We start from the raw sequence: 16,839 nt of genomic DNA, 5'->3' as shown, positions 1-16,839 counted from the left end.
AGAGACCCAATCAACAAAGAAAGAGGAACACTGTAGGCTACTTAAACCAGAACTCTTAAAGGAGGCAGCTTCAGGTACTGAAAAAATTCTATCAGAAAGTAGAAAAGAAACCGACGAGCTTCTTAAACTGATATCGACTGATAGAACCATACCAAATACTGGTGAAAAATTAGAGGAAGCTATTGGACAATGTAAGACATTAATTAATGAGTTGAAAAAAGAGAAGACAGCTGAGACAAATGTATCAGCCAGTGCAGAAATGTCCAGCATGAAGAGTAGTATGATGAGTGAAACAATTCAGAGCTTTTCAAGCACTTCCTCAAGCATGAAGGCTACCAGTGAGACCATCAAGGATGTGAGCGAGATCATATGTGCTGAACTAAAGGAAGCTGCTGAAAATATTTAAGATAATGCCCATGAAAGTCACAATATTTATTGCTAATTATCAAAAGTTTTTCTTACTCTTATAATTAACCCGAATTTTACATTTTATATTAGCAATTGATTTTACAGTCTTATTTCCTATAATATAAATACACATGTATTATTTCATAATTTAACATAACAAATTGTAAATCATTTTAATCACTTTAACATGCATGTGAGATCACCAGTATCTTGAGCAGATTAGTATTAAAACTAATAGTTAAGACAGTCATGTTAGGCTAAGACAATGTAATAAAATATTTAATTAAATAAATAAACAACACAGGTAAAAAGCTTCCAATTATTAAAATAGTCAAAGTAAGAAACACCAACACTTAACTGGTACAACTGTTTCTAAATTCTATTAATCATACACACTGTATGTCCATATGTCAAACCATATTTAAGAGTCTTCTTCCTCATAATACTCCTGTACCTCTTCATTGCTTTGTTTAGCACAATATAATAGTTCTGAGGTACATTTGTATGGGTGTATTGATTGTTAACATCTGTCATTTTTTACTGATGGATTGAGGTCGTGGAAGTAGGCATGTGCCATGGCATCGTCAGCAGGCATGCGGAGGGCTGGGTTGCAGGTGAGAAGGCGAGCCAATAGGTCCCGGCCTCGGGCCGACAGCCGGGGCACCACCTGGGCTAAGCCAAGACTAGGCTGGTAGATGGGCAGAGGCTTGTAGTCAGGCAGCTGAGTCACACCAGGCCATGTGTCCTCATTTGGTGTGCCTGTAATCACAAAATAACACTGAGACTGTGCATACACATGACAATGACTTTTCAAACAGGAAAGAAACATAATGGCTTCATTTATGCAATTAACATTGACTTTGTACCTATAGGGTTTCATAACACCTATTTGTTTTTCTTTGTGAAATTCAATGATATTACATATTAAAGAGGGATTTACATATTGACTAACCCAATAGTTTAAAAATCCTCTTCAGTTGGTCATCAACATCAGATCCAGGGAAGAGAGGGCGGCCTGAGTTGGCTAGTTCAGCAAATATACACCCTGCTGACCACATATCTATACTGGTGGTGTACAGCTTGGCACCGAACAACACGTCCGGCGGCCGGTACCACAGCGTCACCACCTCCGCCGAATAGCACTTCACTGGTATACCAAAGGCTCTCGCTAAACCAAAGTCAGCCAACTTTAACTCCCCATTTTTATTTATCAACAAATTTTGTGGCTTAAGGTCGCGATGAAGTACGTTATGACTATGACAGAACGCGAGTCCCCTCAACAATTGATACATAAAGGATTTCACCACATCCAGATCTATTTCTCCATTTAAACTGTCGAAGTACTTCTTCAAGTCCTGGTCACAATGTTCGAACACTAGTGTCAGTTTCTTTTCACTGTGCAGGACATCGTACAGCCGCACGATGTTCTTGTGTTTAAGTTCTTTAAGGAGACATATTTCACGTAAAGCGGAAGATGGTACACCTTCATCGTCGTCGTCTAACCTCACCCGCTTCAGAGCCACTATCTCATGACTTTCTTTATTTTTGGCTTTAAAAACGGTCCCGTAGGTTCCTTCACCAATTTTCTCGAGCTTCTCATACTTCTGCATAATTATTTTGGTAATAAAATAACTATAAATGTGAAAAATCGATTGTTTACGTTCCGTGTACTGAAGTAACACTGTTTATTTCAGAATATACCGTTCATAAACAATATAAACAACAAAACGACACTATATAAAACCTTATGGACTCTTTCTCAGAACAATAACTAAAGCATAGAAGGAAGGCTAAAATAGCAACAGAACTCTATAATTCTGCTCTACTTTATCTTACGGAACCGGCGTAATGTTAGACAAAGACGCATATACAAAAATTGTTTCGTAATTTCGTAGGTTGTCACAAGTTTTTCATTGCCTAGTGTTGGGTTTCACTTTAGTAATATGTCGATAAAATTAAATTTACTTACAATTAATGTCGATAAATTTTTTTTACAAGATTTCTTTTTGTAGGATGCAATTATCTTCTTCTTGATGAAAGGAGACTCTGTCTCTGATAGGTAAGTATCTAACCATTTTTGGATTATATTGTCTGGTTTATATTAGTTTGGAGCTGCAGCTCACATTCAGGAAGGAAAGAAAATAGCCAACTGTTATCGTTTAATCGGTAAGTATTTTGTAATATTCGAATTTATTTATGATGTCATCCGCCGTGCACTGGTGTCGATCGACGTGCCGTGCAAATTGGAACCGCCGCCGCCGGGTCTAAGCCGCACAGACGGTAAGAGGCCCGATGGGGTCACGCCATAGACATAGAAAAGAGTATGGACTGGAAATACCTACAGAAAAAACGTGCCACTCTGTAAACATAAAATGGCGGTCTTTACTAGGGCTACAAGCTGTTTCAATACTAGGATTACCATACTCGTACCTACTAGATATAGCATTATACTTAAAAAAATACGGCATACAAGTATTCATAAGAGAACAGAAAGGGAAAGTAAAAGGTAGGTAGGTGGTGTACTGTATCTTTCGTGTAAAACTTGTAAGTATTGTATGTTGTGTGCAATAAAGTATATTTGTATTTGTAAAGGAAGGTTTAGTCAAGATTTATCTAAGTCGCTTACACAAATCTATAACATTCATTACATTCTTTATTGGGCGCAGTTCGTATCAACCTGGAGTGTTGGAGTAGGAGTAAATAAGAACAGGAGGTAAAATGAAATATAAATTAGATCGTAAATCTGTTCATTAGCAAGTATTTATTTCACACGTTATTAATTATGTACATTATATTTACAATAAATACAAATTTATTAATTTCTAAACAGTGTCAATTTGCTTAGAAACTGTCTTTGTGACACCCTGTCACATTGTTTTTTTTTTTTCATTAAGTCGTTTGATCTTGAGGCGGGACTTGTTCAGCTTTTCTTTTAAATTTTTCATCTCGTCTTCTTGAACTGACTGAAATAAAGTTTAATAATAATGTTAAAATAGTATATGTACAAAATAATCTATAAAAATAAAAGTAAAATATATCTGATTTAAGTGCATTGTGCAGCTGGTTGAATTATACACTCTATATATGTATATCATGTTAAAAATATAAAAAAAGAAAATTATTTGATATACCTTTTCATGTAAATCCAGTCGACACTTTTGGATTTAATATCTGAAATCAAAGATAATAATAATTTACTTATATAAAACGTGTACAACTCATAATTGTTTAGACATAAAACAACTACAGACTTAGTATATACTAAGTTTATTAAGTACATAATAATATGTAGTTGAATGATAGATAGTATAAACGTGTTGTGATAACATGATACAAATATCTTATCTATCTATCCAGCAGTGAGATGATGCAGGCTAGGCTGAAATTTAAATTTAAACACCATTTCATCTGTCTGATCTATAATGTTCAATGTAGGAATAGCATCGTCTCGAAGACGCCTCCACTTTGAATTAGGAACACACATATATGAATCCGCAGTAAAATGTTTCGAGCAAATACGGCTGTACTTATTTGGAATCCAATTTCGTCTATTAATGCGAATTATCCATTCTTTCTCTTTGTTATCGTCTACAGGAAATCTAAAAATTAAAAGTATCGATAATTTTAGTACATCACTATGGACAATCAACATAACCTCAAATCAATTCCGTATTCATCGATGAAACGTATAATATAATGGATATCTCAAATATTTTATGCTACAAATCTATTCAGCAAAACATATTACTTTCCTAAAATTGTTCAGCAGTTCACATTTCACTAGAAAATTACAAAAAACTTACCGATGAAACGACAGAAGTTGTTGGCTATTTTCTTTTCTTCCTGAATGTGAGCTGCAGCCCCATACCACACAAGACATAATGTCACACAGTCGAGACACTCAATTATTTGATATAAATAAAAGTTTCTTTCCATTTATTTGGAAAAATATTGTTAAATTATCACTTAAAACAATCTGAACACAAGACACTCGTAAACACAGTTGACGCGACCGTGTCAAATAGTTCGGTAAATATAAGTAAAATCTTCTTATGTATGTTACTATGTATTTGGCCGAGTTAAAATGAGTCCAATAGGTCCAAATGACATTTCATGTTGTGACAACCTCGGAAAAAATGAAGCAAAGAGCGAATCATTTGTCCTTTTCTCACTCATAGTTTGTGTCGTAAGCTAGAAGAGAGCCGGTTTATAGTTTCTGAATTCTTATTTTAGCCTTCCTTCTATGCTTTAGTTATTGTTCTGAGGGACTCTTTAATTCGCACTTTTTTTTGCATTACACTTAACGCTTTGATCTAGAAAATAAACGTAATGTCAATTTATTTACTTTTTAATTGAGAAGAAAGGCATTGGAAAGACGCGTACCGCGACGCGAGAGATCAGCAAAAGATGACTTAAATGGGGAAGCCAAAGCCTACTATTATCCTTAACTGCTCGATTATGTAGTATACAATGTATTTTTTTTCATTTGATATATAGAGCTGTTTTGAAAATAGCTTCATTAAAAAAAAACGGCGATAATCCATCTGTTATGAATGCTTGCCAATAATTTCTTATTTATTTTTTGCTGATTTTTTTTGTCCATATGACAGTGTTCTGAAACTGAATTCATACAATGGAATTAATAATTTAATACCTACACTACAGATTTAACAATTAAACTAGATATTTGATTTGTCATTATAATGATACTCCTATAAACGGTTTTAACTATGTAAGCACAATTTGATTTACTTTAATATTTGTGTATTACTCGTGAAATATGCATGGTGTTTAACAAAGCGGATTCAATAGTGAGAAAAAGGATTATTGTATTTCAATTTCGAACGCACCCTATTTTGACTTTTCATTCCTAAAAAAATTAAATCCAAAAAGTTGAATTATCATTTCCAAAAGTACGAGATTTATTTTTATATTTTGTGTTAAACGAAAAAGTTTAAGGTGAGTGGGTTTTCAGGAATATTTGTTTTGTCCTACACATGATTCACGAGTTGACGAAATGTGTGTTGATAAGTTTGATAAACATCTACGTATTAGGATGAAGTGGGGCAAATCATGAGCATGTTTTCAGATGAGTGAAGGACAAGGTACGTTGGTGGATAAATCTGAGAGTTCGTCGTTCGAGGATCTGGCCTCTGCGGCGGCGCAGGAAATTGAGGAGGCGAAGCTCGCGGAGGCTGCGGCCGCTGAGAAGGAGAAGCCTGCTGAGGCAAAGACAGACGAGTGGCAGGACGTGCTCGGATCTGGAACTCTGCTAAAAAAGGTCCTAAAATACTTTCTACGTCTTCCGAATATATTAGTACCAGTACCCTGTTTACTTCAGTAATGTTTTGTTCATGTAAATATATTTTTCACAAAGTGTAATGGTTATTGTGGATAAATATATTTGGAAATCATACTTCTGTTTATATAACAATATGGAATAACCATTCGCCAACATTGATTATCTACAAAACAAAACATATCCTTTTGACATGCTTATCAGTTGAGCAGATCAGTATACATGTCTATTCAGATGTATTATCTGTGACAAGAAATCATTTTTTCATACGTAAGATTTATAAATAGATTTGCTTTCTTTGATATTTTGGTAATGATAAAATTACTACTATAGTCCGAGTGCAAGTCCTGGTTACCTGGGTATGTGACTGGTGAGACAGTGTGATTGACTCATGTCAGCTTGGCAGTCGGTTCACCATTCAGTGTTTGTACAGCTTTCCCCTCCTACCATAGTATATTGGTGAAAAAGGAATATCTATTTTTTTGATGGTTACAGATATTGAAAGCCGGAGATGAGTCTGACGGATTAAGGCCGCACAGAAGTGATATTTGCAGAATCAGTTATGAAGTCAAAATTCGGGACACAGGAGACCTTGTGGAAAAGAGGGACCAGGTTAAGATTTATTTGGGAGACAATGAAGTGAGTAATAGCATTTATTTAGTTTACCGACTTCAAAAAAGGAGGAGGTTCTCAATTTGACCGTATATTTCTTTTTTATGTTTGTTCAGGCATAACTTCTATAATTTTAAACGAAATATGTTTTTTGGTCTGTTTCTATGAGATATAATTTTGTTACAATAAGTAAGTTTAATTGGATATTTTAGGTATGATACTCATAAGGAAATAAATTAATTGTTCATTTATTTCAAAGTCAAAACCAAATTGTTTACACAGTTGATTGCCAATTCACTTAATTTTAAAGGTGTCAAGTGATCAATGTAAACTCTTTCATATTGACATTGAAAACATGTTCACTAACAAATCCTTCAGATTTTAATTCCTTTGTCTTGTTGTCAAGTAATACTATTGCTGCCAAAACAGTAAAATTTTTACCAAAATGTAATAGCACATTCTGATACTATGCACTATTACACAAGCTATGATTGGTCTAATTACATGAGTGTATTACCAATTGAAATGTAGTATGTGTTGGTTGTATAATTTGTAGATCAATCGGCTAGGTTATGCAAGCAAACATTCTGCGTGAAATATCCACATTTGATTGAGTTATAATAATGCATGGTTGCTTTTTATTGCAAACAATTCTCAATATTTTTTTCCGTAGTCATGTTTTTTTTTCTAGTTGGGAACATTAAAGGTGTGTTAGACTTCCTTGGGGAATTAGTTGGGCTGGAGTAATCCAGTTGTTTAGGTATCATGCATATTTATGGAAAACGGCCAGCGAATAACAATACCAATCATTGAGAACCTGTGCTAGTTTAGACCAGCTTCTATTTTAAATTCTAGATTAGCATTTTATAATTTTACTTTGACCCAGTCATCTAGCATATTATTATTTTATTATTTATAATTAACGAGGGACTAATGGAGGGCTATGTTCCTCAAAAATGATATAGATGGAGCTGTACACATTTTATTTATTTTTCCTTTATCTAACAGACATACTTTTATCATTGTTTTTGGGTATAAATGATGACCCTTTTTATTACACCCAGGCACAAATACATCGTCCACCTATTATTATTCTGATCAAAATAAAGAGAAGCAATATAAGCAGTAACATAATTCTATACTTAAGGTGATCCAAATACCAAGCAACAATTATTTTTATATAAATATATTATGCTTCTGCCATTACATTGTATTTTGGAATAATTATGTACCTGAGTATTGAGAAAATAGGTAATTATCATGTTGAAGCTATACAACACCATCTATATTGTTTTTGCTGAACATAGCCTGGAAAATCTCTCATTGTTTTTGTTACCAAAGCCTAAGAATGAATGGTGACAAAATATATGAGTAGTACCTACCTAATATGTTATTCTTTGCTGGGTTCAATGTATGCTCTCTTAATAATATTTATAATGTCTTTTAACAAAATTCTATTTGTAGAAATGTACATTTGAATTGCATTTTCAATTGCTGGGTATTTTAATTTATGTCTATTATGTCGACGTAAACAATACATCTTATCTAAATTGATAATCTGAATGGACATGCATTATATTTCTTTGTTTTATGCAATTATTTGTAACAGCTTAATCATAGTGTAGCATAACAACAATGAGTCATTTATTTTTAACATAATGGTATGGCAAAATGTCAACAAAGGACACTTTGTGATCCCTAGTTTGGTTAGGACATTACAAGCTGTTCACCTGATTGTCCAAAAGTAAGATAATCCGTGCTTAGGAAGGCACGTTAAGCCGTTGGTCCTGGTTACTACTTGCTATTGTAAGTACGTAGTCGTTACATGAGTCATGGCAGGGTCCTATGGCGGCTCAATAATAACCATGATACCAGGCTTGATGGGGTTTGTAATCCACCTCACAACCCACACGATAGAAGAAGAGAACAAAGGATAAACTTATACAATGGCAATCTTTCCGCCCACGACTCCGTGCGTGTGGATTTCGGGTACCGCGCGCGGCGTATCTGTTCGGTCCCAATATGTAATCTATTTCTGTACAAATTTCATCAAAATCGGTTTAGTAGTTTTAGCGTGAAGGCGTCAGAGATTGTCCTACCGGGATTTATTAGGGTCGTCAGATGATTTGTAATTTACTAAACATAAAATCTAGTGCGATAACCTGTAATCTACCCAAAATCTTTTAGTTATAAAACATCGTCGGTACGCATTATCAAGCACGTTTTACTTAATGACTGATAAATTCGGGACACATGTCTATTTAAAAGGTCTAGCAGCTAGGTACAAAGAAAATATAATAATAACAAATCTTTTATTTTCATGCAAACAAAACCCGTAGATTACTGTCAAAATTAGATTGGAATCAGAATTCAGATAATACATGGTACCTAATATTATATTTACTCATTCAATCATTTATAAATTCAATTCAACAAATAATAATTATACAATAATATAATTTATAACTACTGTTATGTAGTTATAAACTAAACTTTTATGAGGTACCTACCTAGCTTAGTTTAGCTAGTGCGACGCCAAAGCATACCTAACTTTAAAAATCTACGCAATAAAAACGTGAGTTTATATAAGTATGTTAAAATTGCCATTAAAACAGGGAGGAGTTTATCTCGACACGATAGACATACGGAAGCAGACGATAGATAAAAATGGTTACGCAGCCGATGACGTGCGGTCGCTATTTTAAGACTAATAATAAAAATAATGGCATGTTTACGTAGTTCTTGTCCGAATACTCAAATATAGCAGAAGACAGAATGGATAGATTGCTAATTTCTACATCCACAAAACTTTCTTCTGACGTATAGTTGTATCACATAATTTTATCGTGTTTTTTTGCGAAACCAGTTGACATGCTATTAACACCCATATTCTAAGATGTTAACTCGCCTTTTCCGCCACTCGACTTGACTTCAGCTGAGAATTTTGGTATTCGGTCTCTGTGGTCTAGTGGTTGAGCGTTGGACTCACGATCCGGAGGCCCCGGGTTCGAATCCCGGTGGGTACATATCACAAAAATCACTTTGTGCTCCCTAGATTGGTAAGGACATTACAGGCTGATCACCTGATTGTCCGGAAGTAAGATAATCCATGCTTCGGAAGGCACGTTAAGCCGTTGGTCCCGGTTACTATTTACTGATTTTAGTGAGTAATCGTTACATGAGCCATGACAGGGGCCTTTGGCGGCTCAATCATAACCCTGGCACCAGGGTTGATGAGGCTGGGTATTCCACCTCACAACCCACACGATAAGAAGAAGAAGAAGAAGGAGTAAACTCGAGTTAAGGTTGAGGCGCCCCGTCTAGTAATACCGATTTTGAGCGGAGTTTGGGGAAGACCTTAATTGAGGTTCGCCTCAACTGAGGACAGAGTCGCGGAATGTTGGAGATAATATCTTATAATACGGGTGTAAATGTAATTCAATGCAGTAGTACGGTCACGAGTACTAATATGTATACACTTTCCAACCATGTCACATTAACTTTTTTGACAAATTAAACCGTAATCCTCATTAAATGTCAAATATGATAGTGCGACAGGTTTCTAAAGTGGGTACATGATATTGCCCATGACTGTACCTACCCTGTAGCAATATATTTAAACTCACTGCACCCAAAATGATAAACGCGCTTCGACTGAGCTACCAAAGTCGTGTATATTTAATCCAGTAGTCTTATTTTGCAACCTATTTAATTATTCTTTAGATTATCAGTATCTTCACAGAACTTCATTTTAAACAAGCTAAGTCGTTCCACGTATCGTTACACTTTTCGGCCAAGACTGTAACTAGTAACGCCAAAAAAAATCGATGGGCATAGGTTCCGGCAATCAACTGGCCTATGAAGGATACTCGACTACGCTGGTCCACTGCGGGTTGCTGAAGAGTCTTTGTCTATCAACCACAAAACGTTTTGAATGTAATTTGTCTTTCCAGGTCCTCCAAGGCCTGGACTTAGCGTTGACGTTAATGTACAAAGGCGAGGAGTGTCTCCTGCAAATGTCGCCGCGGTTCGGGTATGGCGACACGGGGCTTAAGCCAGGCGAGAGTCTCGGCTTGGTGGGCGAGGTGGACAGCCCCAAGTACAAAGGCCCCGCGATAAGCCCCGACACCTGGCTCGAGGCGCGGCTCGAACTACACGACTGGGCGGAGGAGCCCGAGCACGAAACTTTGCCTATAGCTGAGAGGATGGAAACTGGGTTAGTAATCGCTGCTTATGCCAATAATAATTGTACCTAGTTTAGAACCTTGTCGGATTAAATTGTTTGTCAAATTTGAACAGTCTCAGTAAATTACAAATTATGTTAATTAAACAGGGTTATAAACTAAACTGAACATAAAGCGCTATACATACCAGAGCCGCCGACGTATAAGAAAACAATAATTTTGGTGACATGTCTCCAACTTGCTTTTTTCGACTCAGGCTTCACTTGTAGCAGTGAAAGTTTAATCAATAAACTTCCAAGCATGCTAAATATGTATAACTTCGCTGCTTATCTCATCATATCTTAATGTCTTCGTATTTCTTATACACTTATCAAAAGCTATTATGTTTCTGAAGAGAACTTTTACTACAAAAACTTATACCACATACAGTTTTTTAGTCTTGTGTAAATATTATGTTAAGTTTCTCATTTTGTCTCTTAGTATAAGGGGGTCGGTAATTAAAAATGTACATATAGATAGCAGAATAATGTCAAGGGAATCCTTATCTCTTCTATTGTTCTATTCTATTTAACCATGACATGATTAGTTTTGAAGCAGTTGCATTTGAAGTAAAATTTTAATACATCATCTTTCGGCCTTTAACTTTTTTATTTACTTTTTAGTTAATACTACAAAAAAGAGATGTCAGTTAGTAGGAGTTTTTAAGCGATCATTGATTTATTGGAGACTTTAAGTCTTAGACTTTATTATCTATCAGTGGTGTGAATGAACTTTGTAACTGATAAATAAAGTAAGAATTTTAGGTACCTAATCATGCTGATTAGAATATTTAATTGATATACGACTATACCTTTGACATCGTTCTACATAATGAAACCTAACATATCTAATCTGTGCTCCTAATTTTACGTACAGTCACACCCCGGACACTTCATACAAACAACCTCGTTGTACACAGACACTACACATTGACATTATCAACACGCGCAACTGTGTTTGTGACGTCTCAGGGCTGCCTAATTTAACCGTCATTTACTTGCTTAGGTAGGTAGTACTACTTACAAAAGATGCTTTTATAATAATCAGTTAATATTTATTTATTTAGCACAATATAAATAAAAAGACTTTATACTTGACTTAAAAATCACTGACCTAATGATTTGCATTCACATTATTTTTACTTTAAACACAGCCTAGGTTCAATTTTATTGCAAATTATTAGATGTTTTGATGAACAATCACCATGAAAAGTAAATATTTACAGGCCCCGCGCTGGTGAGCCAGCGCGGGCAATTACTGTGAGATGAAATATTCGAATCAGATGAAAGAACGTTGGCGTTCGATTTCAAAATTCGAACATATAGCAAAAAAAAAACTAAACAAAGATAGATCTAGAGGTGAAAAAACGTTTTTTTTTTTCTATTTATTTTATTTATTTATAAATTTTAATAATAAGTGCGACATTTTGTCACGTTTTTCTGTGACGTCATAGGTTGCTTTCCATACAAATTTCTTAGTAATTTCGTGTTTTGACGTTTAATAAAAAGTAACTGATTTGACTAATTGGAAACATCCCTATTGGGATAGAGTCGTGAGTTTATGTTATGTGTTTTTTGTTTGTTCTAGCCGTGTGCACTCTGTCAGGCTGGTTGGCTCAACAAATGTAATGACTACTATTGTAGTGTTATTTCTTATTATATTTCAGCACCCGTCGCCGCGCCCGCGGTAACTGGTGGTACGGCCGCGGGGAGGCGCAGCTGGCAGTGCAGCTGTACCGCCGGGCGTTGGACGTGCTGGACGAGAGCGAGGGCGGCATCACAGACCCCACCGCGAGCGGGGAGCTGGCGCCCACCTCGGGGGACCTGCAGGCCCTGCTGGAGGAGCGGCTACGTGTCCACAACAACATGGCCGCCGCTCAACTCAAGGCTGGCGCTTATGAAGCTGCTTTACAGGTTCGTTTATACTACAATCGGTTAAGAGTATGGTTTTTGTGTATGTTTTGGTATAGAATAAGGAATAATACTACGTATAGAACTAGAAACCAGCGGCTGAGCTAGGTTTACTTACTTTAGTCTTCAATCGTATAGGCGTCAGACGTAACACACAGATGCGCGTGTAAAATAACGTCAATGTGTAGTGTCTGTGTAAAACTAAGTTTTTTGTATGAAGTGTCCAGGGTGAGATATTCTAGGTCTATTTAAAGGTGATAGAAATTAGTTTTTGGATGAAAAATTCTCATTGATCTGGAGCCATAAAGGAAACTATTATTTGACTATTGAAAGGAGACAGATATATTTATTCGTCGAAAAATTCATTTCATTGATGTTACAGTGACCAGCAATAGTAAGTTGGTTATAAATCTTTAACGAGAGCAACAGCAATATAACTCAAAGTCGAATTATTTGACATAATTAACTTCTAATGCCACGACTAAAACTTCTTATCGTGTGGGTTGTGACGTGAAATACCAGCCTCATCAACCCTGGTGTCAGGGTTATGATTTATATTGGGCCAAACACCCCTGACATGTCTCATGTAACGATTAACGATTACTCACTCAGTAAATAGTGACCGGGACCAACGGCTTAACGTGCCTTCCGAAGCACGGATCATCTTACTTTCGAATAATCAGGTGATCAGCCTGTAATGTCCTAACCAAACTAAGGATCACAAAGTGATTTTTGTAATATGTCCCTACCGGGATTCGAACCCGGGGCCTCCGGATCGTGAGTCCAACGCTCAACCACTGGACCACAGAGGCCGTTCTAACACTGACAAGACCCAATCTCTTCCAGGCAGTAACCCGTGTGCTGACGTGCCAGCCAAACAACGCTAAAGCCCTATACCGCAAGTCCCGCATCCTCACGGCCATGGGGCGCAACTCGGAGGCCCTGGCCGCGGCCCGCGCCGCCGCCGCCGCCGCCCCGGACGACGCCGGCACCAAGAAGGAGCTGCAGAGGTGCGAACAGAAGGCCAACAGGGACCGCTCTGTGGAGAGGCGGCTGGCTAAACGGATGCTCGGCACTACTGATCAACCGAAAGGCGCGTCGTCGCCAGATAAGAAGCCTTCGAGGACTAAGGTTTGTCACTTTTAAATTCTAAATTCAAATTCAAAAATATCTTTATTCGGTAGGTAACATAGTTAACTTTGAATCGTAATTTTTTACATAAGTATTATTCAGTATATACGTAAACTCACGCCCGTTTGGCTAAGATCAAAGTGTAGACTCACGCCCGTAATCCGTAATGGGGTGGGCAAAACCACAAGTAATCAAAGAAAATTTGCAGCCAGTGTTGATACGAAGTTCTATGATGAACCTTGTCATACAAGGGCTCATGGTCCATAAGAACAAATAAGAAATTAAAAAAACTTTAAAACTGACACACTTTGCACACACGGGCCGATACATTTAATGAGGTAAAAAACAATTACTTCATTAAATTATTCTCTCGACATTTCGGTCGCGTTGCATGCGGCGTTGTTGGCGCGAGATGACTGGCGAGGTGAGGGATAGTGGCTATGAAGTTGTGGGTATAACTACCCTTATTGCAGTTATTGGTCGCACGGAATAGAAGAAAGAGATAGCATAATTGTTTTTTGGTAGAATGGATTGGTTGTATAATATACTTGTATGGGATACAGATGTTGGTGTGGGGATCGTTCCTCCTGAGCCTGCTGGTTGGAGTGGCCAGCGTGCTGGTGTACCGCTACAAGATGCAGGCGCACTGACCCGCGCCGCACACGTGAGTTGCAGCCCTAATATATAACCCATGAGAAATACAGACTCCTTACGTTAATGATGAATTGCGTGCGTGCGTGCGAGCGTACGTGAATGCGTACATGCGTGCGCGAGGGCATGCGTGTATGCGTGCGTGCAGACGGTGCGAAGCTCATAAGACGCACAGTCGTATGAGAAATGTATTCTTGAACGCACTGTAGTATTATGCTACCTCTGTATCACTATATTACAGTGGGATTATGATAAAGGTTTCAACGATTTTGTACAATTGGCGTTGTTTGTACATGGTTCCACAAAACTTTAGTACAGACCAAGCTATGTTTTGTAAAAGATATTTTATCGAAGATAGCCATAAAATGAAATGAATTCTAAATCCCCAGGTAAGCGAGATTCCAAAGGTGTGATCGTGGAGAGGTGCAGCTACTTATTCATATCTATGACTGGCGATAATGTCGACATTATGTTTATAGCGAGCCAAGCTTACTAGTCTACTTGAGAACAATCTCCGAGTAGAGGAACCTCATATGTTCCACTTTACAAACAGTATAACGCAGTTTATATTTTTATATTCTTTACAATTTTACTTCCAACTCATTTGGTCATTCTACATGTTGCATTTTATATCTAAAAGCTCCAGCGCAGAGCCCAACACCTACATCGGTAGACGTTCAACATTTACGCACTTATTATAACTGTAGACAATATTTGTAAAATAAATATTTTATTGTAAAAAGGGGGATAGGTAGGTTATTTAGGAGTAAATAGTACATATTATTGTGATTTAAAACATTATCATATTAGGTACTTTTCTTTATAAAGCTACGATTTGCATTTATATATCGGAAACAGATTTCTCGTTTTGTTTTTATTAGCTTCGTGTCGTGATTTATTTTTATTAGCTTTTAGTGCCAAAATTATTGTATTTGTCACAGAGATCAATATTTATGTATTGGGAAAGTATCAAACTAATGTATATTTTTGGATACTTTATAAGTAAGTATAAGAAAATTTAAAAGCAGTTATTTTACGACTTGCATTCCAAAATGTCTTTGTGGAAGTATTTCCATCCATTGTTTTGTGTCGTTCGATAAATGGGAAATAAATATTGAATTAATCAGGTGCTTAGTTTAAAATTAAATTTAGTTTGACTATTTTTCTAGGTTTCTATTTTATAGTTTATATAAAATATAAAACTTAAGTTTTTTGTAGATTTCACGTTTTGGCAAATAACTTGAAATGACACGGCATACGTAAGGAAAAAATAGATTTATTTACATTAGGACATGGTTTGGTGTAAGGGCTGCAGCCCTGTTATAAAAAGGTGGTTCCAGTATAAACTTAATAAACAAAATTGTTGAAATCATTTCTGTTTTACTTGCACAATTTATCCCTTAATAAGTAAAATTGATTCAATTGGGAAGTGTTGGCGGAATTTTAAGCTCAGGTTTCTCACACCCTGCCTTCTAAACATATTCTTACAGAAACCACCAAAGATAGATTTTAAAATAAAAACAATAAAATTACACAAAAATAGAACAAAAAATTCGTAATAAATGTTATACTTTCTATGTGCACTTTCCATCCAATAACTTATCTAAAAATAAATAACATTTTACATATTAAGAGAAGTAATTAACTACTAATAAAGTGTATGGAATTACTATTAAGAGTATAATTATGGTATATTATATGAGACTAGTACAGTTCTTGTCAATCTTAAATTCCTGATAAACAACACGGCTATAAACTTAAAGCACTGGTGAGGGAAAGAAGGGCAGGGGGTCAAAAAGGCCACATAGAAGCAATTCATCTAAAAAAGCAATATTGCAATTTGACATTTGCGCATACAAAAGTGCGCAATGCACAAAAAGGTCAAATAGCAGTGCTCTTTTTAACCTACACGCTTTTGCCCAACAGCGGGATCTTACAGGCTAAATTAAATTATATTAAATTATATGTCTCGATAACAAAAGAGATAATTGACGTAGGTATCATTTTTTTTAAGGTTTACTACAATATAAAACGTAAGGTATGATATGCGCAAAGAAAGGCATTTTGTAGGAACTTGGCAAGACTGAGTGAATTTAATGAGTACTGCTACTGCTCAATGGTGACCATTAGCAGATCATAATAAACATAAAGAATGGTAACTCTCCGACCCGTAGTAATTGGTAGCGAACGTCGAGCTAGGTTTACCTCGCTCTCTCTGGGTTTTACTTTAGTCTACATGGCCGTAACAACTAAGGGGTAAGCGGGACCGCGCTCGGATTGTCCGCTGCGCTCGCACGTACGCGGTAAGGCGACACGGTAAGATTTTATTTTTACTTCTGATGGGTTTGCTCTTGACCCCAGACTTGCCGGAAGGCATTGACGAGGCCTAAGATGGAGCTCGCCCAGAAGGCGCCTGTTTACTCTGGCCTTAAAACCACCTAGGTTATATGCATTCGGAAATACAGAAGACGGCAGAGAATTCCACTCCTTAATTAATTTTTAGGATTATATGTTTAGCCTAGAAGGATATTATTTTATGAAATTAATCAAACTAGTCTGTGTAAACTAGGTTGAGGGTCTATTCTGTACATTTTGGCAACAACTT

At 36.5% G+C, this 16,839-nt stretch overlaps 2 protein-coding genes and 1 long non-coding RNA gene across 3 annotated transcripts; 1 reads left to right on the top strand and 2 right to left on the bottom strand.

Annotated features, from left to right (window-relative positions):
- Positions 1–417: 417 nt before the first annotated feature.
- LOC126374416 (cyclin-dependent-like kinase 5) lies at positions 418–2,141 on the bottom strand. Its single transcript, XM_050021060.1, has 2 exons — positions 1,361–2,141; positions 418–1,167 (listed from the first exon to the last, which is right to left on the bottom strand). Exons 1-2 carry the CDS (start codon positions 2,016–2,018, stop codon positions 929–931), a joined length of 897 nt encoding a protein of 298 aa, XP_049877017.1. The 5' UTR covers positions 2,019–2,141; the 3' UTR covers positions 418–928.
- A 480-nt stretch (positions 2,142–2,621) lies between these two features.
- On the bottom strand, positions 2,622–4,667 carry LOC126374540 (uncharacterized). Its single transcript, XR_007567460.1, has 3 exons — positions 4,212–4,667; positions 3,540–3,579; positions 2,622–3,371 (listed from the first exon to the last, which is right to left on the bottom strand). It is a non-coding gene; the product is annotated as an uncharacterized LOC126374540 (long non-coding RNA).
- Positions 4,668–5,213: 546 nt separating this feature from the next.
- LOC126374382 (peptidyl-prolyl cis-trans isomerase FKBP8) lies at positions 5,214–15,606 on the top strand. Its single transcript, XM_050021006.1, has 8 exons — positions 5,214–5,367; positions 5,498–5,689; positions 6,203–6,346; positions 10,273–10,535; positions 12,209–12,455; positions 13,299–13,583; positions 14,147–14,247; positions 14,624–15,606. The coding sequence occupies exons 2-7, from the start codon at positions 5,498–5,500 to the stop codon at positions 14,231–14,233; spliced, it is 1,218 nt and encodes a 405-aa protein (XP_049876963.1). The 5' UTR covers positions 5,214–5,367; the 3' UTR covers positions 14,234–14,247; positions 14,624–15,606.
- Positions 15,607–16,839: the final 1,233 nt, after the last annotated feature.

The sequence above is a fragment of the Pectinophora gossypiella genome, chromosome 17 (genome assembly GCF_024362695.1).
Source record: "Pectinophora gossypiella chromosome 17, ilPecGoss1.1, whole genome shotgun sequence".
Classification (NCBI taxonomy): domain Eukaryota; kingdom Metazoa; phylum Arthropoda; class Insecta; order Lepidoptera; family Gelechiidae; genus Pectinophora; species Pectinophora gossypiella.
Note: the sequence above shows the minus strand (reverse complement) of the source record. Positions and strands in the feature narration are given on the sequence as shown.

Excerpts from the sequence above, each read along its gene's own strand:
- LOC126374416 (XM_050021060.1), bottom strand. The coding sequence starts at position 2,018 with ATGCAGAAGTATGAGAAGCTCGAGAAAATTGGTGAAGGAACCTACGGG. Across the intron at positions 1,168-1,360 it reads GAGGATTTTTAAACTATTGG|GCACACCAAATGAGGACACA; the intron begins GTTAGTCAATAT and ends TTGTGATTACAG.
- LOC126374382 (XM_050021006.1), top strand. The coding sequence starts at position 5,498 with ATGAGTGAAGGACAAGGTACGTTGGTGGATAAATCTGAGAGTTCGTCG. Across the intron at positions 12,456-13,298 it reads CTTATGAAGCTGCTTTACAG|GCAGTAACCCGTGTGCTGAC; the intron begins GTTCGTTTATAC and ends AATCTCTTCCAG. Across the intron at positions 13,584-14,146 it reads AGAAGCCTTCGAGGACTAAG|ATGTTGGTGTGGGGATCGTT; the intron begins GTTTGTCACTTT and ends TATGGGATACAG.